This window comes from Melanerpes formicivorus, unplaced genomic scaffold, assembly GCF_026170545.1.
Source record: "Melanerpes formicivorus ecotype bairdi unplaced genomic scaffold, bMelFor1.0.p_v2 SCAF_6, whole genome shotgun sequence".
Lineage (NCBI taxonomy): Eukaryota > Metazoa > Chordata > Aves > Piciformes > Picidae > Melanerpes > Melanerpes formicivorus.
The window spans coordinates 14,132,239-14,158,630 of record NW_027142358.1 but is presented as its reverse complement, the minus strand read 5'-3'; the positions used below and the strand labels follow the sequence as shown (position 1 = coordinate 14,158,630).

The 26,392-nt window shown below is 38.1% G+C and overlaps 1 protein-coding gene across 4 annotated transcripts in view; it reads right to left on the bottom strand.

Moving 5' to 3' along the window:
- Nucleotides 1-26,392, bottom strand: part of ADK (adenosine kinase) — a 286,470-nt gene that overhangs the window by 30,983 nt on the left and 229,095 nt on the right. For all 4 annotated transcript variants that reach the window (XM_068139861.1, XM_068139863.1, XM_068139859.1 and 1 more), the window contains exons 8-9: nt 16,660-16,695; nt 9,965-10,079 (exon numbers count right to left, since the gene is read on the bottom strand). In XM_068139861.1, the coding sequence (XP_067995962.1) occupies nt 9,965-10,079; nt 16,660-16,695 (151 nt within the window). The remainder of the gene's footprint in view (nt 1-9,964; nt 10,080-16,659; nt 16,696-26,392) is intronic.

Below are 26,392 nucleotides of genomic sequence, written 5' to 3'. Positions count from 1 at the left end.
AAGCCAACAAATTATTGATCTATTATGAAACTTGCTGAACAAGGCATACATTTCATTTCTTAAAATGAAAAAAAACTCACAACATCACATCAAATTAGGGTAAAGAGAAATCAAATGTCTTAAAAATTATCAGTAAAAAAATCACTATCTGATTAATTTCAGAAAATAGCCACCCCGTTGGTATGGCTTGAACCTAAATGTTAGAAGGGGAGAAACAAACCTTTCAAGCACAGGTTTCAGATTTCAACTCTTTAAAGCGTATGCTTTTAAGGAGAAATGGGCAGCACCCAATACTAAACATTGCAGCAACACAGAGTACATGGATAGAAAAGAAAATGTCAAACTTTAAATTTAATTACAAGTTCATAGGATAATTATTTTAGATGTAGTTTTGGATTTCTTTAAAGTTTGTTTAAAAAGTTAGAAAGGTCTATTTAGACTGACATAACATTGTAGCTGCAGAAACAGTTGCTGGAAACAATAAAAGTCATCAGAATTTCATGTTTGGTGTACATAGAGAGGGGCAGGTGTCATTTTCAGAAAGCAGGGGGATAATCTGGACAAAGTTGCATCCATTACATGTATGTGTGAAAAGTGCAAATTAAATTTAGAAGGCTGTCATCAGATCTGGTGCTTCCTAATGACTGAACGACCAATTCGGCTGTCTCATCATTCTTTTAATATAGTTCTATGATAAAGCTGTTGGTTTTCAGCATCGATGTCAGAGAGATTGTTTCCCTTCTGACAGTATAATCATGGTTCTGTCTCCTTACTCTTTACTCTCTGCTTTGCAGACATAATTCTACAATATTACCAGCTGAAGCAATGTTCCTTCCAACTTCTGAACTACAGTCTTTGTTGCTAGATGGAAATTCAGAATAAAATGTCATGTTTTATGCCTTATAATGAGGCTCCACAGCAATTTGAGCCACTGCAATTTACAGGTAGAATAGAATAGAATTAACCAGGTTGGAAGAGACCTTTGAGATCATTGAGTCCAACCTATCATCCAAAATTATCTAATCAATTAAACCATGGCAACAAGCACCCCATTCAGTCTCTTCTTAAACATGTCCAGTGATGGTGACTCCACCACCACTCTGGGAAGTCCATTCCAATGGCCAATCACTCTTTCTGTGAAGAACTTCTTCCTAACATCCATCCTAAACTATAGTCTCATCCTTGTCTCCCTCAACTGCAAATGCTACATTCTCTCCTCGTTCCATGCTGGCACTAGTACTTATCTGTACCCTGAAATAAGCTGGATCAGAGAGCACAATATTTCACAGGGGTATGTTTCTGCCAGTCTGTGCAGACTGCTGAACTGAGCTTTCTAGTTTAAAAATGCCAGGGTCCACAGTTTCAGCCCCTTGTGCTCTGAGGACTGTGTAGCCATAGAAAGAAAAAGGTGAATTCTCATTCATTCCAGCACTGCCCAGAGCAGCAGGGGCCTGCCTTGGTAACCAGAAAGCTTAATTACTACAATTCTGTCTCAGGATTTTTTGGTAGTAGTTCTGTGGCTTTGTAGTTTGAGCAAACAGAATTATATTGTGCCAGTGTAATTTCTTTTTTAACTCTGTGAACCACCTCACAATTCCCTTGGGTCACCAGTAAAATGGTACCAGTTTTAAAGTATGTGTATACAGGAAGCATCAGAAACTTATGATAATTTAATTCTATGTGGATGCTCTAATTGAGGAATAATACCACAGGGAAGGTCTGATTTCTCAAAACAAAAAAGAAATTAAGCTACAGTGGTCTAAGGTACTTTCTTCCCTGAACAAGAGTGTCCTTTTGGGATTTAATGGCACCTGAATCATCTTACTGTAAATTAATTCATCTTTGCTCTCCAGAGTCAAGCAAGACAGGCCCTCCTCTCCACCATTATGTAATATCTACCGCCAAAGCAGTGGATTTGTATATTAAGATATACGCCTCTAAGAATCCTTTTAAGACATATGGTAAAATCCCTGATTTTCTAAATCTATGTATTTCTATCTGAGAAACAAATACCGAAATTCTTCTGAATAAGTGGAAATACTGCCTAGCCCTACAGAAAGGAATAGGGGCCTGTGCTTATCGTCCTTCAACAAAAATGTGCTTTTCACAGCTTAAAGGGGTAATTTTTCCCCAGACTGTCAGATTGTAAATTCATTGCAGCACCTGAAATTTGAGCCAGGTTTAATAAGAGGCACAGTTTTGCCTTGAAAATTCTTTATTACTAGTGATTATACACGCTTCACTCTCAACTTCTGGGCTAAACTGCTGCATTAACGCTTAAGACTAGAAAAGGCATTTTATTCTTAAATCAGTATGAAATTACTGAAACACATATGCATCAGATGTGTACATATATGTATAGGCATTCTTTGAGGTGCAACAGTTGATACACTTTTAAGTCCAGTCAAGATACCAATATCCAGGAGCTTAGGTTTTAATAACGCAATGCTCAGACCTCCTCTCCCACACAGCATGAAAGCATGAATGGTCTCAGTTACAAAATGGCATTTCCATCTTTGCTATTTATTACTCTCTATCAACAAATGTTCATTATTAATTTAGGTTTTGTGGTTTCCTAAGCCACAACTAAAATAAAATAATTTTAAAGGGCTTTCTGGCTCATTTGTTATGCTATTAGAGGACTAAAATTTCCATTTTTCCCTAAATCCATTTCTGTTTTCTAAACTTTTCTTTCTGTTTGTGGTTATAAATGGAATGAGGGAAAGTGTGTAATCCTGTGAAAACCAGAGCACACAGTAATATAACTCAGCCACTGTTTTCACAGATCCAAAACACTACTTTTTGTTTGTGTAAACTAATAGGATGGCCGGCTGATAAAAAGAACTAGTCAAGGTTTTCCTGTCTGGAAGGCTACACTTCAAAGCTGTAAGTGAAAAAAACCCACACTACTTTTTCTTAATACTTAGAGAAGTAGACACAATACTCAGTAATTTACAGGAAGAGGAGCTGCAAACAGGCTCACCATAAAATGTCAGCAGTGTCAATAGTAATAAATACTTCCATGTTTTATAGATAGACTTACAAGGTAACATGTTGGTCTAGGATTGCAGCATAATCTGCCAAAGAAAACCTGCTGACCTCCGCTTAGAGCAGGCCGCATGCTTGAACATTGCTCCTTTTCATTCCCCCCCAAAGCACACAGCATCATACCATTATGATTTAAGCACTACTTTCCACAATGTTTATCGTTCTAAAACAAATGGCTTTAAAACTTTCAAAATATATTGAAGAGCTAACATGTACCTACAAAACAAAATAGGCTTCATAAAAGCACATTATCCATCCCTCTGTCATTATTTGAATTTAGATTGGGTTTTGATCTATCCAAACATAAACCTTGAGAAAAACATAACCTTGAGAATGGTTGTCCTGGGTGACACCACCATTCACTTAGTTCAGTATCCCATTGCAGAATAAGAGGCAAATGCCTAATAGTACACTAACATCAAAAGCTTGGTAGGCAGGCTGTAAACTTTGATAAAGTTGCAAGTTTCATTGCAATGTACTGATCTGGCTACGCTGCACAGGCTGTTTAATACATGGATTAGATTACATAACAATAGTAACGAGTAGAGAGTCACAAAACTGTTTCACTATGTACTATGTGGTAGGTGTACTAAGAAATTTTCAAGTGGGACCCTTCTCATTTTACCTCATTTGCCACCACTGCTAATACATTTCCTGAAATCTCTCAACTAATGTATGAAAATACCTGAAGAAGATGCAAGCGGTTAGCAAGCCCTAACTCAGGTGGCTTTAATGCTTAAATCCTTAAAGTATTTATTTTTACTGCCATATTCTAACAAATGAGGTTATTCCAAATGCACTCTAAAAAGGGGCAGTCTTGCAAACACTGGGGGGGAAAAAGAATGGAAAAATCTGTGTCCATGCCTGAATGTGCGAGATTTCATCATTCGTAACTTAAAAAATGATGAAGTAATTTTCTTCAAATTTGGATTGTTTTTCTTTCCTCTATTAAAGCTATAACATAAGCCAAGTTTAACGTTTGTAGCTTCAGCTGGTTTTGAATTATGCAAATATTTCAATGTAAAAGTATGTTTTTCCATTGCTGAACTGATTTCTGCTAAGACTTTCCAAAGATTTCCCTTTGGGCCAAGACCAGTCATAAAATGTATCTGACTAAAAGTAATTTGTTTAAAAATGTTATGAGCAACTCTGTAAAAGGGATCGCTTCTACAGCATTTGATTCTGACAAATGTTGCAGCACACACGTTGATATGACATATACATTCCTGCCAGAGCTTGTGATTTTTGGTGCATTTCTTAAAAGCTCCAGCTGCTGAAATCAGGAGATTGCATGTGTTCATTAACTCTCTCTGCTTTATCCACAGATGTATTTTTTGTGGTTACAGAAAACAACTATTGAAATATGAAATTACTGCATCTCTTAATATCAGGAAACCTCATTAAAATCCAGAATCTCAAGCCTGGGAGGAATGATATGATGGAAGAAGGCTGTGATAGTGGGATCAGAGTCTTGACAGCTAAACAATTCCTGGTACAGAAAAGAAGCATCCATACAGGGAGCTAACCCAGTATGTTCCTCAAATAAACTTTCTTGGTGAGAAAGTCCATAGATCCTATTTTCAGTTACCAGCATATTTCCCAAACCATAATCCTCTGTACTGAAAGGTTTTGTCACAGGTATCTCTCACAGGGTATGGTTTTTCAAGATAGTTTCATCAAAGTTCAGTCATTTTATGTTCTGATGTTAGAGAAAACGACAATGTTTTGGTCAATGCTAATTCTTAGGGTTACTGAGAATCACAGAATGTTAGGGGTTGGAAGGACCTCGAAAGATCATCTAGTGCAACCCCCCGGCAGAGCAGATCACCTGGAGCAGGTCACACAAGAGCACATCCAGATGGGTTTTGACTGTCTCCAGAGAAAGAGACTCCACAGACTCTCTGGGCAGCCTGTTCCAGTGCTCCATCACCCTCACAGTCAAAAAGGTTTTCTGTATGTTGACATGGAACCTCCTACGCTCCAGCTTGTGCCCGTTTCCCCTTGTCCTATAATCTATCACTGAGAAGAGCCTGGCTCTATCCTCCTGACACTTGCCTTTTACATATTTATAGACATTAATGAAGACTCAATGCCTTCAAGTTCTTCAGTAAAAAGAGAAAATTTGACATAAATAAATGCACCTCAGGGTGCCCAAAGAGGTGGTAAATGCCTCATCCCTGTAAACATTCAAGATCAGGCTAGACGGGGCTTTGAGCAATTTGATCAAGTTGAAGATGTCCCTGCTCACTGCAGTGGAGCTGGACCATTCTATGATTCAATCACATGAAAACTTCAGACAACAATCATTTACACATGCTCTGTGAAGTCTTATTAGAAGCTGACAGCTAATTTGGTCAACAGTTCATCTGCCATAGCTCCTGTGTGCCAACCCTAAACACTTCTTTCCTTCCCTATGAAACACAGTGATCACACTCAGCTTGAATTTGTGCTTGCCTTTTCCTTTCAATTATTCCTACTGACAGAGAACAGGAAGCAAGGGGAGAGAAAAGGGGCCTTGAGGCTGGAGTACTGTGATGGAGGAGATACAAACAGACAGTAGAAAGAGCCAATGCACTCCATGGTACAGAGATAGACATTTTTCCTCTGAAAACTCAAATGATTCAGTCAAAGGAATTGGACTGACAAATGGGAACGGCTTAGATTGGGATTGTTGATGCAGCTGTTGGTTCTCATTGTTTTTGTGATCTGCTTCCAGTTGCAAAGACCTCTAAGTTGCTTGTCAATCTGTGCTTGAAGGCCCACAGCTCATGGTTTGTTTGAGGTAAGTCAATAGTGGCCTCGGTGAGCATTAAAACAATGTTGCATACATGGCAGCAATTTCTAAGATGACCAAACCAGAATGGCTGGGCCAGATTTTTGGAAGAAGTAGACTTTTTAGCTACCTTAGTCTCTCTCTCTTCTTCATCTGTAAGAGCTATACTTTCAGAAGTTTTTGGTTGATCTTTCTTTTATTTTGGTAACAAACTGTGCCTTTCTGCCCTACTCTCTACTCCTCAAATATTTCAGTTCTCTGGAAGACCAAGGAATCTACAACTGTTGCCACAGTGCTCTCCATATGTAATGATCTGTATCTGTTAAAGAAAGAAAGACAGAAAGACAGAAAGAAAGAAAGACAGAAAGAAAGACAGAAAGAAAGAAAGACAGAAAGAAAGAAAGAAAGAAAGACAGAAAGAAAGAAAGACAGAAAGAAAGAAAGAAAGAAAGAAGAAAGAGCAATGAAATGCCACATGCAGTGCTACAGGCTAGGGTCAGAGTGGCTGGAGAGCGGCCAGGCAGAGAGGGACCTGGGGGTGCTGGTTGATGGTAGGCTGAACATGAGCCTGCAGTGTGCCCAGGCAACCAGGAGGGCCAATGGCATCCTGGCCTGCATCAAGAACAGTGTGGCCAGCAGGAGCAGGGAGGTCATTCAGCCCCTGTACACTGCACTGCTTAGGCCACACCTCGAGTACTGGGCCCCTCAGTTTAGGAAGGATGTTGAATTGCTGGAGCATGTCCAGAGAAGGGCAACATGGTTGGTGGGCGGCTTGGAACACAAGCCCTATGAGGAGAGGCTGAGGGAGCTGGGATTGCTTAGCCTGGAGAAGAGGAGACTCAGGGGTGACCTTATTGCTCTCTACAACTACCTGAAGGGGGGTTGTAAACAGGCAGAGGTTGGTCTCTTCTCCCAGGCAGCCAGCACCAGAACAAGAGGACACAGTCTCAGGCTGTGCCAGGGGAGGTTCAGGCTGGAGGTCAGGAGGAAATTTTACACAGAGAGAGTGATTGCCCATTGGAATGGGCTGCCCGGGGAGGTGGTGGAATCGCCATCACTGGAGGTGTTCAGGAGACTTGACAGGGTGCTTGGTTACATGGGTTAGTTGATTAGGTGTTGTTGGATGATAGGTTGGACGTGATGATCTTGAAGGTCTCTTCCAACCTGGTTTATTCTATTCTATTCTATTCTATTCTATCTCATTCATCTGATTTCCAGAACACATAATTCTGTGCCCTTTCACAAATGAGCTGGCAACCTGCAACAACCCCTTTTATCCACATTATTTCCTCTTCTAGCCAAAGCTGGAAGTGTATCCCCTCATTATTTTACTTATCTGATTCCTCATTCAACCTACACACCAAAGAGGTGCACTCCTCCCCTCACAACACAGCCCCTCTCAGTCTAGCCCCATGGCTACCTTGTCTTGAAGAGTATGCAGAGGCTTTGAGAGAGGAAGGAGAGCTCTCATAAGGATGCTCTTACACTCTCAGTGTTGCCTATCTCATCTGCTATTGCATGGGCATGGGAAATAGAAAGAAGAGAGGGTTGGCCATCTGGCTGTGTCTTTTCAGTATTCAGTATCACTAAGGTTGGAAGAGACCTCAAAGATCATTGAGTCCAACCTGTCACCACAGACCTCATGATACTGCCACGGTGCAGCCTGATACAAGCCATCTACTTCTACTCTCACGGCTCACAGTTGTGTTGTGCTGCTGCCTGAGAGTAAAGACCTTTCCTTGAGGAAAATAGGCAAGGTGAGAAGGAACAAAAGGTAGAAAACCCACAAAGACCAATTTCTCCTTGAAGTCTTTTATTCTCACACCTGCACTCTTTCAGAACACCATTGGAATATGTGATCTGCCCAAGAGCTGATGAAGGATTCTTAAAGGGAGTAGTAGAAAGGAAGAGTGTCCTTTGCCTGGACATTGATCACCTCTGGTTGAGTCACTACTGACAGAAGCATCTCCCAACTAATAAATGTGTTGTTCTTACTATTATTAACCTAGACAAAATATAAAGCAAAGGGTACCAATAGGCATACTCAAAGTCATAGCTGATTTGCAAGTAGTATTTTAAACGAGGCACAAACTCTTTGAGACAATATTGTTTCCTCAGAAATGCAGGTCAAACAACCACACATAGCCTGCTTTTTAAAAAAACACCTGACTTTATACTGGTAACTACTCCTAAATGCAGCAGTTCTTCCAAAGATCATTCAGAATCTTCTTACACTTTCCAGTGCAGGTTTCAAAGCACAACTAGACCTAATTAGTGCTGAAATAAGTGTGTTAGCAGCACTCCATATAATTTAATGGTATCATCATATGCTAAATCAAAAGACACATTTTCCTTCTTTCATTATTATTATTATTATTATAATGTGAGGAGGTGGGTAAAAGATGATACACACCAAAGGGAGAAAAAAGGGGGAAAACAATAACAAATTGGTATCTCTTTTGAGAATTGCCCCACAGGCCAAACATTTTTATGTTCTTTATCATTATTAAATGACTTAGCATGACACACAGAGCCTGGCGAATGATTGCATCCTGACATGAGAACGAATTACAAATGAAATGAAAGATCAAGCTGTATTAGAGGACTGCCTCTGGGAAATGAAAATCTTTAATTCTCTTTTATTATTGACATTTATTTGGCTGCCATGAATAACAACACAGCAAAGAGATTCAGCTATGCTTGTGCATTGAATAGCTTATCCCACGGCTCAAAACTGCCTTAACATTTATCATGTTTGCTTTTGTAGCTGACACCATTGCATACACTCTCTATCCATCTTGCATTTATCATGCATATAAAGTGCATTCTCTAATTTAAGTTCATTTCACAGCGAACAAACAGCTAAGATTAGCAAGTGTCAGTCCTCAAATAAGCTCCCAGTTGTAAAAATATCAAAGAAAGGATTAATGGATTTGTTAACAACTCCAGTTTGAAGAATAAAATAAGTACACAGTGAAAATTAAATAAGAGCACAGGAGGGTCACATATAAGATTTAGGTTTACTACTGTTATTACTAGCTTACGTACAAAAACATTTTTATACTGCTATTTTTCAGTCAGCTGTAGAATAACCAAGTGGAGTGCCTCCATACGAGCCATTCATGTAATGCAGTACCTTTCTAGAAGCAACACTTCCATTATTATTCAGTAAGATACACATACCTAACTCTCTCTGACTGCTTTCTATTTTCTTTAAACCAGTCTGTAGCTAACAAAATAGGGGAAGCATCAAACTACTGGAGAAATCATTCAAACTGCTGCTAGGAATGATCTATATAGCAGTGACATACCTACTTTGTGCCTAGCCCTGCAGCCACAGGCTGAAACTAATTCTGATTTTGAGGCAAACATCATATGAGTAAGCACCAGTCCCTCAGGTGCAAAGCTTCCTCAACTTCACTTGATTTCCAAAGGAGGAATTCAGCCCTGACTAATAACTTACCTTGCGAAGGAATGAACAACTGAAATGGCTTGCCAAAGTACATGTTTTTAATAGCTTTATTTAGTCCAGAAGCATAGGAGGACAGAATTAAAGAGACTGTCAAAAGGTTGGCAGTCATGTTTATAATGCTTAAATCTGTGTGTCGTGCATCATCAATTTAGACAGCACAAATGACTTGTAATCCTGCTAGAACACCTTTTTCCCACATACTCCTTTGAGAATAGAAGAGCAGACGGCTGAGAAAAGCTAAAGTGAGACTTTATGCTCAAAGCAAAAAAGCCTGAAAATTCACTTAGTACCGGATTTCACTTCCTCCTCTTCACAAATGTTTAAATATACTATGCTGTTGCCCAGCTGTTCTCAGCAGGCATAGCATGTTCTTGTTTGCAGCAAAGATGGCTACACAGATAAAATCTCAAGTCATAAAAATCTGAGTAAAACCAACTGGATCAATATTTTAGATCTGTGTTACAAAAAAAGAACTTCACATGTTCAGAACTAAATTCTCAGGCATTCCTGTGAAATATTAGTTTCTTAAATTCATAATCTTGCAACAATTAAAAGCATAACACATGAGAGACTCACAGACTAACATCAAAAGGCAAATGCTTAGACTACCATTTGAGTTATCAGTTGTTAAACCACAACTTTGATTAGCTGGAATATTTGAAAAACTATACCTGTAGCCAGTATGGTGTCATCTTTACCCTGGGTAAAGACTACGATTCGTTGCCTTTTAGTGTTCACCTTTGGCAGGGCTTGTGTCTTCCGGGCTATCTCTTTAATGTCTTCAGTCTATTAATAGAGAGAAAGAAAATTCTTGTTACCAATACACTAGAGCAGTGAGCGATTAGAACTTTATTAGTAGATCAAAGATTTATTTTCTTACAGATAGGTATAAAATAGTCTTTATTGCCAGTAGAGGAAGATTTCAAAAAGAAACCCTTCTCCTAAGGCTTTATGGAGTACTCCGAGACTGTTGCTTTTAATCTTGATAATGACAGTTCAGCTATTCCAATAGCTGCAAAACTGCAAAGCTAACAAAGGAATTAGAGAGCAATTCCTAATGAGCAATTAGTGGGTTACTCTGCTGCTGACTGGATTCTAACCTTACCTATCATAAAATTAAAAAACAAAATTGCTAAGAGAATACTTTGGATAAACTCTGAGCCTGATTTTCATCTAATTTAGTCAGGTTTTATAGTACTATAATCCCTCTGACTACATCAGGATTACAAATACTGTTTCTCTAACTTCTCTACAACAGGTATCTCAGCAAGTAAACTCACTGTACACTGCAGAACCTTATAGGATGTGGAGCCCAGGTGAATACGCTCTCTGATCACTAGCTAGTTGCATAATTGAGATACTGGGAAGCAAAAGGTGAAATGGATATTCAGTGGGGCACAGATAACATCCCTGGTTTGCTGAAGTAAATAAAGCCAAGCTGTAAAAAAATTTCAGGAATCTTTGCTTTAAAGTGACTTCTGTACACCACAGTGCATGTAGCTAGGAAGAGAGAAACTGGTGTGCTGAACCAAACCGCTCATCCGTCCAATGTTTCTGACAGCAGCAAGTTTGAAATGTTTAATTTGATGCATGAAACTCTAGCAGTCCAACTTGTCATTAGAATATTATCCTTCATATTCTCATAGTTGCCCTACAATCTGAAACACAAGTATTTCAATTTCTAATTTACTTAATCTAATACAAATTTACTTTCTAATCTCAGTCTAATCTAAACATAGGTACTCTTGTTATTTGTATAAGCATCAAATCCTTTTATAACACTGTGTGGGAAGCTTTTGTTCCCAGATTTATCTCAAGTCACTAAGTTTTACAAATTAACTTTGGAATATGTTAACCTATTTCTTGCCATCATTTATACTTTTTTTTTTTTTCAATTAGAAAAAGTCAAAAAGAGTATGATTATTGTCTGTGCTACTTACCACATCCTACTTTATTCTCATCTGTTAAATAATACCATACTTTTTCCCCCCAGTTTGCTGTTGTGTTCAAGTAACTCCACTGAAACATAGCTGATTTGGTGAGGGCCTCTTGTAGAATATATGAAAACACAGCACTACTTTCTGCATTGGTTTGTGTTCTCTTCATTATGAATCATGGCTCATTTTTAAACACAGTTTATAAACCTGTCCACAGAGTGGTTTCAAATAAATTTATAGAATCATAGAACTTAGCAGAGTTGTTAAAATTATTTTATATTATTGATAAATAGAGTTTTATCTTCCAAAATCAGCATATAGTTATTTTGAAACTAATATAGTATGTGCCATTTCGACTGCAGCTGCTGATTTTAACAAGAGATTGATTATTTTTCATCAGCAATGCAGTTAAACACTTCAAGAACCATAATCTGCATGCTATTCAGCCCTGGTTATTTGCTGATTTTTGATAATATTGTTGATCTTCAAGCACTTCACCTTTCTTTACTGTGGTAGTCAGTGAGCCCAGTGATTTATGCATATCTGCCAAGCATTAAAATAATTTCTCTCTGTTTGTTGTCTTTTAACCTCTTTAAAAAATTCTCTTATACTATTCATTTCCATAATCTGCACTCTTATTTCTGTTTTTCCTTCCTTCCTTCAGCTTAGACTGTTAATACAGTTGTTTTTAGAAGAACATATTCTACCAGAAAAAAAAGAGGAACTTTGAACCTCTGCATGGACTGAGGGCAGTGAAAAGGGGCCACCTTATCCTTAATCTCAGAAGATGAGGAGTAAATTAAAGAGGCCAGAGGGGGAAAAAAATTAAATGGCTGCTTTTCTGTTTCAGATGTCTCTTAGAGAGATTTGTGAATAGCAGGTGTCAGCTGGTGGCACAAGCTGTTGAACAGGGGACGGGTGGAGAATTACAGCCCTCCAGCTTGGTAAGATGTAGGCTTCTGAATATTCACCTGAATTCTGAACTATTTAAGGCCTTGATGATTAAGAGATCTGTGAACTAGAAAATGCAATAAAGCATCACAGAGATCAAAGGAAACAGGAGAGAGGTGTTTAGTTTTTCCTAAGTAGGAAGTGGCTACCAGTGACTTCATTAAGCACATCTACAGTGGAGCAAAGCGAGCACAGAAATCAAAGAGTTTGAAGATATTTGTGCAATGTATACATATGCCCTTTGAATTGAAAAGGAAAATGATGAAGTTATAATAGGAGAAAATGGCACCATCAAAAGATGGTTTCTCCAGTTTAAGGAAGAGAAAAGATGAACTTTTATGAGGGAAAGAGGACCTTGAGGAAAAAGATCAGTGAAGAATGATAGTAAAGGATGAAATAAAGCCGGTAGTGAAAGAAAGTAAAACCCACATATATTTTCAGGAAGAAATGAATGAATAATAAGCATCTTACAGCAAAAGGAAGGCATTTAGGTGAAAAGAGATAATTCCTTTAAAGAGCAGAAATTTCAAAACTGAGCGGTTTGCAGGCTTGTGTCTGACTGTGCAGACTGAGCAGCATCTTCTTTGAGAACTAACTTGGCCATTTTTAGCCAAAATCACCTTTTCTACTGAAATTTTTCAAATGAAGAGTGTATAATAGCACTGATATCACAGAAGAGCTGCAACCTCAGTGTTGAGGAGGCTTTAACTTTTCCACGCTATATCTCGACCTTACCATTATGTTGTATTTTTACAGTTCAACTGTGACATTTTATAATATGCAAATATTTACAGCTTAAGACTGCAGGTACTATGCCTCTCATTTCATCATCAGGCAAACATCATGAAATGTTGTAATCTCCTATTTCTGTTCAGAATATCCACAATATTTTCAAATAACTGAAATTAATAATATTCTTTTAGTACCAACTTGTACATGCACACTTACTGGGACTTCTTAATACATCCTGTGTTTACAGACATGGATGAATAGCAAGATCATACTGGATAGTGGTCTTATAGCCTTTATGTCTGTCCTCTATTCACAGGATACTCAAACATATCCAATTATACACTTCAATCTGATCTAACAAAGCTGACATACAAATCTCACAAAAGCATGATTTGGCTATTAATGCTGCACCTGAAAAATCTTGCATGTGGCATTCATTCCAGTAAGTAACGGAATATATGCATATAAAGAAAGTACAGAAGATATGCTAGGATCAGACAGAGGTATGAGAAAAACTGCATAGTAAAGACTGCTAGTCAAACTATGTCTTCTGATCTTTGCCTGTGGACAAATATGCAGTATCTGTCTGGCACTACCACAGCCCTGACCTAAACAGGCATAAATTCACCGAAAACAGTGGACCTGAGCAGTGTACCTCTTTTAACTTGAAAACCTAAATCTAGTCCAGGGTAGCAAAACTCTCTAATTTGGTTCCCCAACCAACATATACTTCAAAGGAGACCCCTACCTCTAGCAGGAAAAGTTAGTTTGCACAGGGGCTGCTACTAACCTCTTAGACACCTACTGTTCCACTAACATTTTTCTTCTTGGTTTTACAGGCAGACTTGAACCTTAAGTATTATGTTAAAGTAGGATTTTGTTTTTCTAATTCCTACATAGAATAAACAGCAAGTAACCACTAATAAACCCCCCAAACTCATAAACCTTTGTCCTGGTAATTTTGTTATTTGAAACATATTACAACCATCCAGTTAAAGCACACTAAAAATTGTTCTGCCACTTTGGAGGGAACCAAGTCCAGGAGCTTCCCTGAGACAAAAATGATGACTTTTATAATGGATTACTAAGATGACTGCAACATGCAATTAGTATGAAGCTGTGTCTTCACAGACAGTGATTTTACTACTTATTGAATAGTTTTAAAATGTCATAGAACATGAAATTCACCAAAAAAAAAAGAAAACACTGATGCATTTCAGGGAGAGGCTGCATCAGAAGTAATGTTCTGCTTTTGATTATTACAGATAAGTGTTGGTCAGGAGATAAAATGAAGGAAATAATGGTCTTCAAATAATATGGTTGATTTTCCAAAAAAAATACCTTGTATTTCAGAAAAGTACAAAGGAACACTAACTCTTGGTAGGGTGAGGCATAAAAATAAAAATTCCTTTGAATGTGATTTCTCTTACAAAGAAAAAGAATAGATTTGTCTCATGGAGAAGACTTTATTTCTTCAGAAAAGGTCTATTTCTTCCTGAAGTTCACTTGACTGTACTTCTCTTTTTTCAAGAACTATTTCAGATACTTGACCGAATCAATGATTAATCCACATTAACTTGAATTTACTGGGAGGTAGAAAAGGAGATTATTAAAAACCAATCAAACAAACACACACACAGCCCCCCCCAACAACAACAAAAAAAGAAGGTAGCCAAGACTGATGCTCAAGGCTAAAATATTTCTGATTATTTTTGTTAAAAAATAAGATTCTGTCCAGGCTGCAATTCAACTTTTCATCACTTCTACAATAAATATCCCCTTGATTTTTGCTTGGGTCATTCCAGTCCTTCCCTTAACTTTTCCATGTTTCACCAGTTTTCTATTCTTAAAATAAATCACTGAATGAATTTTACAAGCTTTTGAGAATTGATGTAAATTTTTCTTCTTTTTATTAGAAAGGCTAATTTTAAGCTGTTCACGTTTTTCTTAAGATGCTTTATTAGTAGGGTGATTTCTTCTTGCTTCCACAGCAAAATAGGAAAACAAGACTGGACACTTAGCAAGTTTCTTACACATCTCTGTCAGTAAACTTGACATGCAAGCTGTTGCCAAGTAAGGGGGTAATAAGAGATAAGATCATAATCATTGTGCACTTTACCGATACACTGTAATCAAATCTGGCAGATTTAGGATGTTCAGAAGAAACTGTGCTAGAATGTCTAAGCAAGCACTAATGGAAAGGTTAATATGATGGTAGTTAGCAGACACCAAAAAAACCAACCATTTGTCACTAGGACTGAATTTAAACCAGGCACATTCAAAGTCTTTAGCTCAAGGGGGCAATAAAAATATAGAATGTGTAGATTTAATACACTACTTCCTTTCTTTTTTATTGTCTAGGTACCAGAGGGTACCAATAATGTATTATGCATCATATCATATTTGGAGGGATCTGTGAAATTATTTGATAGAATAAACTCAAAGTGTATTTTTAGCTAACAATACTGATTATAAAAAAGAAAACTGACCGTGATAAAAAGTCCTGATTTCTACAAAGCAGCCACACGAATTTAGGACACATAAAATTACATGGGATACCCCACACAGTTTCAGTATCTAAAACACTGATGGCATTGATGTACTTGCTGGTGTCTAGTTATAAAGAAATCTTAAACTGTAGAACAAAAGGCGTCAGTCTTTCCCTCATTGGTTTTTTTTATATGCAACCATCCCCACACAAAAGTAGCATGTTCTTATAGCGACGCCGTTTGAATTGCGCGGCTCCTTGCTATTTATGCAAAATGGATGTTGAGCGGTCAAACTCCTACCTTTTCTTTTACACTCCAAACAAATCAATTAAAATAGCTTTTATTCCAAGGGAAAAACCCCCAAACAAACATGTAAGAGGATTTATGCCTGTTCAGTTCTGCAATTTAAATTTTGGTAAGATCACTTACTACCCGCAAAATTATCACAACCATTGTCACATTAATTATAGTATTTAAAACCTGCCTATTTGAATTCAGTATTATGAGACCAATAGCTGATAGCTCTCCAGATTAAGTTAGCTGAATTTAGCCAATGGGAGATACTATTCAAATAAATAACTCCAGAAGATGAAATCAGAATCTCTGAAAAGCACTGTAAAATCAACATTGTTTACTTCAAGAAAGCAGAGGATCATACATTTTTTGAGCACAGATGGAAAACACCAACTCGAGTATGTTTTGAAACACAAATTCCACACTACCCCTTCTAAAAGAAGCTGCTTGTAGAAGCATGGTTTACATTAATCAGTACCTAACAATTTTATATACAACCTTTCTAAAATTCATTTGCATAATGATAATCCACATATGGCAGGGTTTAATTTATTTAAGCGGTGTTATATTTCACTATTTAGTCTTGCTTCACCACTGCTTTAGCAGTGAATCCTTATGGAGTGTAATGCAGCTAATGAGGTAGCTTTTTAACTGAACAAACTGACAGGTCCCATATCTGCAGAGGCAGCTTGAAACCGTGCCCAACCTCTCGGCTTCCCAAGAGGCTTTTCAAAATTCAATAAATAACATCTGTAGGCGATGTTGGGTGCAGACCTAGCAGAGTGCGTCATAACACTGAGCTGGCAGAACAAAGAAACCATGACGACTGCCAAGTTTCCATGGCAACTGCTGCGAGGCTTGGAGAGTATAATAGCACATCAATCATTGTCCAAAAGAACTTCATTATCAGCAAGAAAAAAAACCTTTAGGATCTGTTTAGCGTGCAATTGTGGGTTAACTCACCTCAAAGCCTTGCTCTCTAGCAAAAGTGGCAGCTTCCTGAAATAATAAAAAAAGAGCAGTTAATTATAAAGTGCCAGATAATGAAGAAATAACACATTTTGAAACTCATTCAGCTAGTTTTCCTTTTACACAATTATCTCAAAATACCCATATACAGTTGTTCAGTTCTGATAGTCGCACCCAAAGCTTCTGCCTCCTTCCTTCAAGCCCAACAACAGTACAGTGTCAACACATTTCACAACTTCAAATAAAGAAGGTACAATGTGTTTTTTTCCAGGCACAGAAAGTTATTCTAGAGATAGGGCTTGGATAGAAATCCATTAAATCAAATCCAGACAAACATCCTCCAGACATATTTTTAATTGAAATTGTATCGTATCTCCGTTTAAATATTGCACTTGATGGGGTAGAAGCCACTGAAAAAAGATCATTTGTCATCTACAGTGCATTAAAAAAATAGGATCACAAAATGTGTTCAAACCCATGTGATGCAATCAGATGAGCCTTTTGAAATACTCTGATGTCTTAATCACTGCTTTAGGCAATTTAACTATGTTCTTTTCCTGAAAGAACATAGAAAACATCAGGGTATCAGAATGTCCTAATTTCTTATTTGTATTAATTGGAGCAATTAAAATCTGTTTTGAAATAAACCCAAGGAAACAGAAGACAATAGCAATGTTTCTCCCTTACTCACTGCCTACCTCAACACTGCAAATACTACAGAAAACCTTCAAGCTTTTATGTTTTAACTTGCATTCTTCCAGATTATCTTTGCCAAGTGATATTAATAGAGGGATAAGTTTTGAGCCAAAATGGTGAGTTGATCCAACTAAACAAAAATAACTACCATGCCAAACCATTTAATTCCAGTGTCCTTATGGCAACTTTTACTGCTGCAGAAAACACAGACTTGAGGACCTATATGATCTGCCAATTCAGGGCCAATGGAAGCATTTGAAGTGGGTACAACTGATTATAACAACAGTAAGTTGAGGTTAATAAAATGTGATAAGCTGAAAAGCACAACTCCTCAGGCTGCTTCACTGCAGAAACATAAGGCTGACCGGGTTAGCTGCAGCTGATGTTGACAGAAAAACTGAATCATGGTCCTGACAATTGGGTGCGGGCAAGGTTAGCCACTTTGACAATTTACTTACAATTGAATTCCTTCTTGTACATCACACAGTCAATGACATTTGCTAGCCTGGCTGTCAAGCAGGAGTGTAGGGTTCAAAGATATCATGCAGGGTTTTCCTAAACCAGCATGTGATTAACAAAGCCTATGCTTGTATAAAAAAAGAGCCTGCAAGCTTCCACTCTGAAGTGATGCACTTACAATGAACTGCAATACAATCAAGAATGCCTCAAATGGAACGGGAACACAGAATAAAAAAACAAACCCAAGAGAAACAGGACAGTGATAAGGGGGCAGAGAATAAGAAAATGGACTAAAAATTACATACTGTAGCCAAATTACATCTTTAACCTCAGGTTTTTAATTGCAGGTCCTGCAATTAAAACAAGTAGTCACATTTGTGTCCTAAGGGGATTTCTTTAATGTCCCAGTGCAGCAGGACATTAACATCTGTGTTAAACCATTGTTTGGCCAGGAAAGTGGACACCAGTACACGAAATAAAAACTATTTCAGTTAAGTAATGTTTCCTTATGTGGGAGACTTTAAGAGAATTAATCTTCATTTTCTGTACTGGGCACCCCATAGCACATGTGGTTTGAAAGACCTTTCACAAGAAAGGATAAATGAATGCACATTTGTTAAAAAGTATCTCATCTTTGGATTTTTCTGTTAAGAGCATCATGTTGTAGCCTGGTCTGCTGCCTGACTACATGAATAATGGTAGCTAGCATACAATCATAGATTTTCCTACAATTGATCTCTAATCTAAAGGTGTCTGAATGTGCCAAAGAACAATGGCAATCTTAATTTTCATTATCAGCTGAACCTCAGAATAACTCTAGATCACCTTATTTCATTAAGGACTATGCCTACAGCCCCTTAAAGACTCAGCCTCTCTCAGAATTACATCCCTTTAGGAATACAGACACTTCCAGTTAAAATAGAAAAAAAAGAAGAAGAAGATAATAAAGCTCAAAACACACATTTGGAGACTACAGTTTGTTGTTTGCAAAATGGTGACAAATGTGAGGCAGGGCCCGAATGCCAGGGACAGTTCAAAGTAAATTAACCAGATAAAAGCGATGAGAACCTTTTAGTATCTATTCACAATAACAGTGAGAACAGGAAACAAGCAGAACCCATCTGTGCAGCCCTAGGGCACCTCATACTGAGCTTCACATCTCTAATAAAGTAGTCAGGTTAAAATCTAAGTGGCTGTAACATGTGGAGACTGCTAGGGTTACAACGGCCAGCCAGGGCGTTCCCTGATGCAGGTGATAATCAGTATGATAATCACAGTGTTTACAGGCTTTCCATTTTATATCTGACATTGGAAATCACGAATAAGGAGGGATTAAGGAAATAAACAACCTACACAGAAGCTTTACCGCTCCCCAGAGAATGCAGCATTTTCATTCATGCATGACATGCGACAACAGCAAAGCAAAACAGCAACAGAACAGAATTTTCTTAGGAGGCTTCATTTCACATCAGGAGTTCTTTCAGTTTTGATAAACTTTAGACAGTATTCATTCATTATTCCTATACAGCATTTTCAGAGCTATTTTCTATTACTATCTAAACCAGAACAACTCATTTCATAAAATCTTCTCCCCCATCTTTTTACTCTTTCACCCTAAATATATTAAAACTCATACTCCTTTCACTAAATAATCTTTTTACTAACCACACCATGAATTTACTGCTGTAGCACCTAAAGCAGAAATGAGATTTGTGATTAGTTATGAAACATTATTTGGCTCAAGCAGTTAGGGGAAAAAAATAGCGTCACACTGAAAAGGACTGTGTACAGCATTACTTAATGGGAGTAACAGTGTCACCGAAGTTAACATACGCCCTCTCTGCACAATAGTGAGCAGTTTACACAGGAAAGAGAGATAAATTAACGAGATAACAATAAAAAAGACAATTTCTGTTAGTACTGGTCTTGCTTTTATGTTAGAACTTGTTTGATGGCTGAAAACTATTTCCAGCCTTGTGTGTATTTTATTGCCACTGGACTCCCGGCATTTAGTAAATAGAGCTGTCTGTAATCTACACTGGGGCTAATTGTAAGAGACCTTGTTAAAATTTGTATCCCTTTTACCACCAGCAATACAAACTATTTGTTTGTAAGTCAACAGAAGCATACCCTCTAAACACAAAATCTATTAGCATCTGTATTCCTGTATTCGTTAGGCCCCAGTATTTTGAGTAAAGAGTTGAGGTGGTTCTGTTTCACCAGCTGTATGTTCAATTTGACATAATATGCAGGAGGCACACTACATATTAAATATTCTTGACATACTCAATTATTTTTTTTCCCCTCTTTTTGGGACCCAAGTTTTATGTTGACTTGACCATATCCTAACCAAAATGGTAACATGCATGTTGGGTTAAAATCATGCAGGCCAACACAAAACTTCTGCCGTGGTGTTGAGTGGCATTTAAAACCATGTATTGCTGAAATTGGCTGACAAAGACTCTTTCAAATGCACCACCACAGTATTATCTACAATACGCATTGTACCCTTTATACAGAGGAAAGAAGCACTATAAACTAAATTTGCATTTCATTGCTAAAATCAACATTGCCTCATAAAGAAATGATAAAACAGCAGGACAGCAATGATACCCTTGCACACTGAATGCATTTCCCGTAATTACATGAGAAAGCAAATTCAGAGGACACTGAAGCTAATCTCTCCCCTGCCATCCTTCTTGGTAGAGCAAACATCTCACAGGAAAACCTAAACTCGCACATTACAGTACTACCCTGTACAGCACTCTTCAGTTCTCTGTTTTCCACTGTGGGCAGGGAAGGCACCCTCTTCCCTGGATTTGACTGACTGCTTTTTTTTAACTGGGAGATGACTGGCAGGTTTTGGTGGAGTTCCTATTGCAATACCTGTATTTTCCAACTTAACCAAACTAAGCCCCAAACAAGCCCTATGCACATCTCCAGGACCTTATTGCAGTCTACCTGAAGGGAGGTTTTAGCCAGCTGGGGGTTGGTCTCTTCTCCCAGACAACCGGCACCAGAACAAGAGGACACAGTCTCAAGCTGTGCCAAGGGAGGTTTAGGCTGGATGTTAGGAAGAAGTTCTTCACAGAAAGAGTTTGGAGCCCATTGGAATGGGCTGCCCGGGGAGGTGGTGGAGTCACCATCACTGGAGGTGTTTAGGAAGAGACTGGATGGGGTGCTTGGTGCCATGGTTTAGTTGATTAGATAGTGTTGGACTTGATGATCTCAAAGGTCTTTTCCAACCTGGTTAATTCTATTCTAATTCTAATCATTCTCCTCTTCTGCATAACAAATCTGTGACTCGGTGAGCTTAGCCCGCCTCAGGAATCGATGTGATCTTATGCCCGCACACATGCATACTGTGTGTGCCACTGCACAGGAAGATCCTTGCAGTGCAGTGCAGGGATGACAAAAAGAAATGAAAAAGCAAACTTCAGTGGACTTACTCAGAGAGAAACAGTAAATGGCTATGAGGACCATCTACTTAGTGTTGGCATTTGATGGAACCATTACTACTGGTACCAATCACATTTGATTACAACTTGCACCACTATACCTTAACAAGACTTACTTTAACTGCTAAAATGCTCTAAAAAAAATAACTCTTAAATATTTCTTTCCTTTCACATATTTCAGAATTATGAATTGCTAGTTTGCTTGAACACATTAAAGTCTTATTCTGCTTTTCCAATCCATCCTACTCATGAGTTTGTCTTCAGCCCTGGTATAAGTTTGTGTTCCTTGTATAATTTTTTTGCTTTTCTCCAGATCATCTTATTTGTGGTAACAAAGGTGGTTTCACAAATCTTCTCTAACATTAAAACCATGTAATCTAAACAAAATGGGTGACAACAAAGTGAAACAAACAGGGATATGGGGAAGACTTTGATAGAAGTGATGCACACTCATGTCTACAACTTCATTCTGTAGAAGGCTGACTCAAAGCTTGGTATTGTCAGTTTCCACTCTTAAGATACAGGGGAAGATTTCTATTTCTGAAATATTTCTGGAATTTTTTCCTTATTTTCTGAAGTTGCAAAACTTTCTAAAATAAACCAAAAAACAACCACAAATTCATCTATTATTTTCCTCACTGCACTAGAGAGACATGAAAGTCCTCTGCCTTACTATGATTACCAGAACTTGTAGTTCAGCTTTCCTTAGGTAGCCACATTTGTCCTTCCAACCTGCCTGTCCCTTCTTCATCTTTCCCTGTCCTTAAACAGCTTTCTTAGAAAATTCTGTGCTTCCAGAGCTATATGCTTAGTTTTATGTACTCCACAGGTACTGCAAATCTCTGATTTCAGCAGGGTCTGTTGTGCCCAATAATTCTGAATGCAGGTTAAAATTTCCCTTATGCTTTTTATCAGAAGTCATGAAGAATAATCTATGAAGATCATCATATGCCCTCCTTCTGCTATTTCCTTCATAAAACACTTGTCACTTGTGCAGGAGCTCATCTGGTTTCTAAGGAGGGGGAATGTCATGTTGTCTACTCTTCCAGTTCCCAGGCCAGTTTACACCAAATATGACCCTGAAAATGTGGCTTAAGGAGCAAACAGGACAATGGATTTTTTCAGTTGCTGCCTCTGCATTATAAAAAAGGTGTTGTACATACACCCACTAACTTCATGGCACAGTTGGTGGAGTGTTCTTATCTTAAATTCCCATATTATAGCAGCCCACAAATGTGCAGTAATATGTCTCTATACCATTCTTCCTTGTCTATGCTACACAGAGCCAAACTGATTTCACCGATCATCCCCATTTTAAGTGAGAAAATAACAGATGCATGAATACACACGCACACACACGTGTATATACACACATATACAATAGCAGAACAACAGTTCTTAACATGATGATTAACAGCATACAAGAACTATGATTGCTTTCATGTAATGCAAACAGGGGTGATGTCAAAACTTTGTTAATGATAATTATGACCTCACTAAGACATCAGAGGTAGACATTGCTTAAGATTATCCAGTAATCAGCTGAAAACACGATTTCATCAAATGGCCACTTTCATTCTGTTGTTTAAAATGAATGGATGGAAAGTCTATAGGACATGTTTCCAGATGGATCGCTAACCTTTAGGACCAACAGTACATTTATTGTGGTTAATAGCAAGATATATATGTCTCTCTTCAATTCAGCACTAAATAGTTATCAACAGTTACTCAAAACAATGTAGATTGTCATATCAAGCTTTTTATGTCACTGTAGTCTGATTTAGACAAGTATTACTTTAAGGTCAACCATTAGTACATTTCACTGTGTAAAAGCAATATAAGCTCGTATGACTTCTTTAAAATATGGCTATTTACAATGGCTTTCTGGGCCCAGGGGGCAAATGGGATTTGATCTCTTTTCTTTTCCCTTTTCTTCCCCCAGTTTCTTTAATATGGGTCATACAAGAGTTTGAGAAGCCAGTCAAGGGAATCACCCTGCATATTTTCTGAAACAAATGTCTATCTGGTGAAATTCTGCTACACCTGATAAAGTCTGGGCTATACTTGGGGATGTTACATGGATGTAATATTTCAATATTATTTTTGTTTGATGAGCAGGGAAAACAAGTCCTTGATTTGGTCAGCAGTATCACCTGTTCACAATTTAGAGACAATCAATGGAAGCGGTCACAGAACAGACAGACCCTGCACACAGCATGAGAATCAACACTGGGAATCAGCAGTATCTGAGCAAGTATCTACCTCTCTGTGGTTATTACTGAAGAAAGCATGGCTGGCATCAACCGGATGGGCAGATTATCACAAGAGAACACTGGGGTTTTTGTTTTTTTTTCCTCTTTACTTTTCCCATGAGCAGTGCCAGATCTCAAAACTGATTTTCTTCATAAAGGATAAGAAGAGTTCATATTATATCCTAAAACATTATTTTGGCTTGTGCCAGGAGTATTAAAGACACTGAGAAATATAAACCTTTATTTTTATTTAGAATAAACGAAACCACGTTGGAAGAGACCTTCAAGATCATTGCGTCCAACCCATCAACCAATCCAACCCACCTAAACAACTAACCCATGGCACCAAGCACCCCATCAAGTCTCCTCCATTCAGCCAGTAGGTGAAAAGAAAAAATTATAATAGTAAGTGTTCAAGTAAATAATCAGAGTAAGTATAAATACCATATGGGGTTAAAGTTGTAATGTTCAGAGCAGCTTGTAGCAGAGTATTAGAGGGTTTTGTCTTAAAGAACCTAGTGTGAAATAAATTGAGAATGAAACGTATTTCCTGTCCTGCCTGGGTTCACCCTGGAGCATCTGTATCACACACAATTTATTAATATTCAAGCTGTTTATTCTCCTATTCAGGATATTACCAGAACTATAGTTCCTGCCAGAATCTTCTATGGAAAAAAATCACCCTGAGTCAGAGCTTAATGCCATTACAGGGTCTGCAACAGCTGCAGCAGTGATATGCCTCTGAACCATTTTGAAATTTTATGATGGATAAAATGCTATTACTTATATCTGTACCTTAGATTCTTACCTAAAGAACTGAACCACCTAAGACTCTGTATGCATGTCTCTCCTCACATATTACAGGCATCAAATTAGTGAAGGATACTGCCTTTCACCTCCTCCTTATACAAATGTGTCTATCTTAAAAAACAGATGCATCATGAGAGGGAGAAGAAAAAAAAAGATTCTTAATCATCACTGAATTGGGAGAACATATTAAAAATGAAAACAAGTATCTTAAGTTAACAGCCAGAAGATAAGAATTTTATATGAAGATGAAAATTAAAAGACGTGCAGGGTCTTTTGAGTCTTTAATCCTGCTCATTGGATGCTCTTAGTGTTAACTTTCAGGCTGAAGGACGACAAACAGAAAGAAAAGATTGCATCATTTTCAACACGACCTTCTATGATTGCAACCACTCAGACCAGCCTGAAATCACTGACAAGATATTCTCATCCAGCAATTTCAGATGAAGAGAATAATCAGATACCGTGCTAAAAGTGCTGGCATCCAGCAGGACTTGTCTCTAGTCCAGCTAGAAGATGAACACATTTTTAGAAGTGAAATTGCGTTGGTTTATGTACTTTGTTTGGTACAGCCATTTAGAACTATAACTAAGGCTATCGGATTGGGAACCCTGTAAGGAGCAATCATTGTGCAACAAGCATCTTGCACTGCCTGTTAACACTAGCAAGAAAATAAAATTGGTCAATGCAACCTCCATCAGTAACAGTAACACTTTAACTGATCTTAATATTACACATTTTACCTTTCCACTGAAGTTTGAACCCAACTGAATTCTTACTGGAGTTTGTTACGCTATTTAATAATGCTTTCATCTGTGTTCTAGACGCAAATACTCAAGACATAGTTTTTTTCTCATATTTTCAGTTTTAGATACTACAGCTACCTTGTGGAGGAGAAAAAAGTATTTCCCAGTTTGTCCCAGTGGCTCCCTCTCACAACAGAGCCATTGCATGGATAAACAAAATTTCAGTCTGACCACTATGGTCCGGAATGAAGAGCACAAGATTCCAGATGTGTCTCAGGCACTATTTATCACCTTGGACAAGTTCCTAATTTCTTGCACTGTTTAAAAAATGAATCTGCAGAAGTTACAATTTACCTGCTTCCAACCATTAAGTGTTTGAGGATGCATATTTTTTTGGTATGTTTGTTACTCAGAAGAGAAGGCAACCTGAATCTGAGATGGGCTAAGACGGAGCAGAGACTGAGTCACGTAATGACATTAGAGAGATTGCAAAAATCCAACATATTTTAAAGAGGTATTACAAAACTGACAGAGTGATTGAGATTGAAAGGGGGCTCTGAGCATCACCTAGTACAACCCAACTCTTCAATTACGGTCAGCTAGAGCAGGTTTCCAGGACTGCTGGATTTTGAGTATCTCTAAGGATGGAGACTCCACAGCCTCTCTGGGAAATCTGTTCCAGCACTTGACCACCTCCACAGTAAAAGCTTTTTCTTAAGGCTGAAGTAGAATTTCCTGTAGTTGAATTTGTGCCTGTTGCCTCCTGTTCTGTCACTGGACAGCACTGTGAAGAGCATGGCTTCATCTTATCTATCATCTTTCATAAGGTATTTATATGCATCTGTAAGATCTTCCTGAATGTTGTCTTCTTGAGGCTCTTAATCTGCTCTCCTCATATGACAGTTCTGAATACAAGGGAAGGATAGCCACCCTCCACCTGTTGGTAATGGCCTTCCTTATACAGCCTAGGATGTTGTTGCCATTCCTTGCTGTGGGTATATTGTTGGCTCAAATCCATTTTATTTTCCAATGGGATCCTGAGGTCCTTTTATGCAGAGCTGCTTTACACCCAGGAGGTTCATAGCCTGTCCTGGGACCAACTTTCCTGCCCAGGTATAAAGCCTTCCATTTTAGTTTGTTGAACTTCATGAGATTCTCCATTAGGTTCTTTCTCTAGCCTGTCAAGGTCTTTGAAATTTGATATTATACTTTATTTTAAGATAATAGCTACTGACTGCAAGCACAGGATAAAATCCATGCTAGGGACAGGCAGACAGGGAATGACTCTATCAGAGACTTAAGGATATAT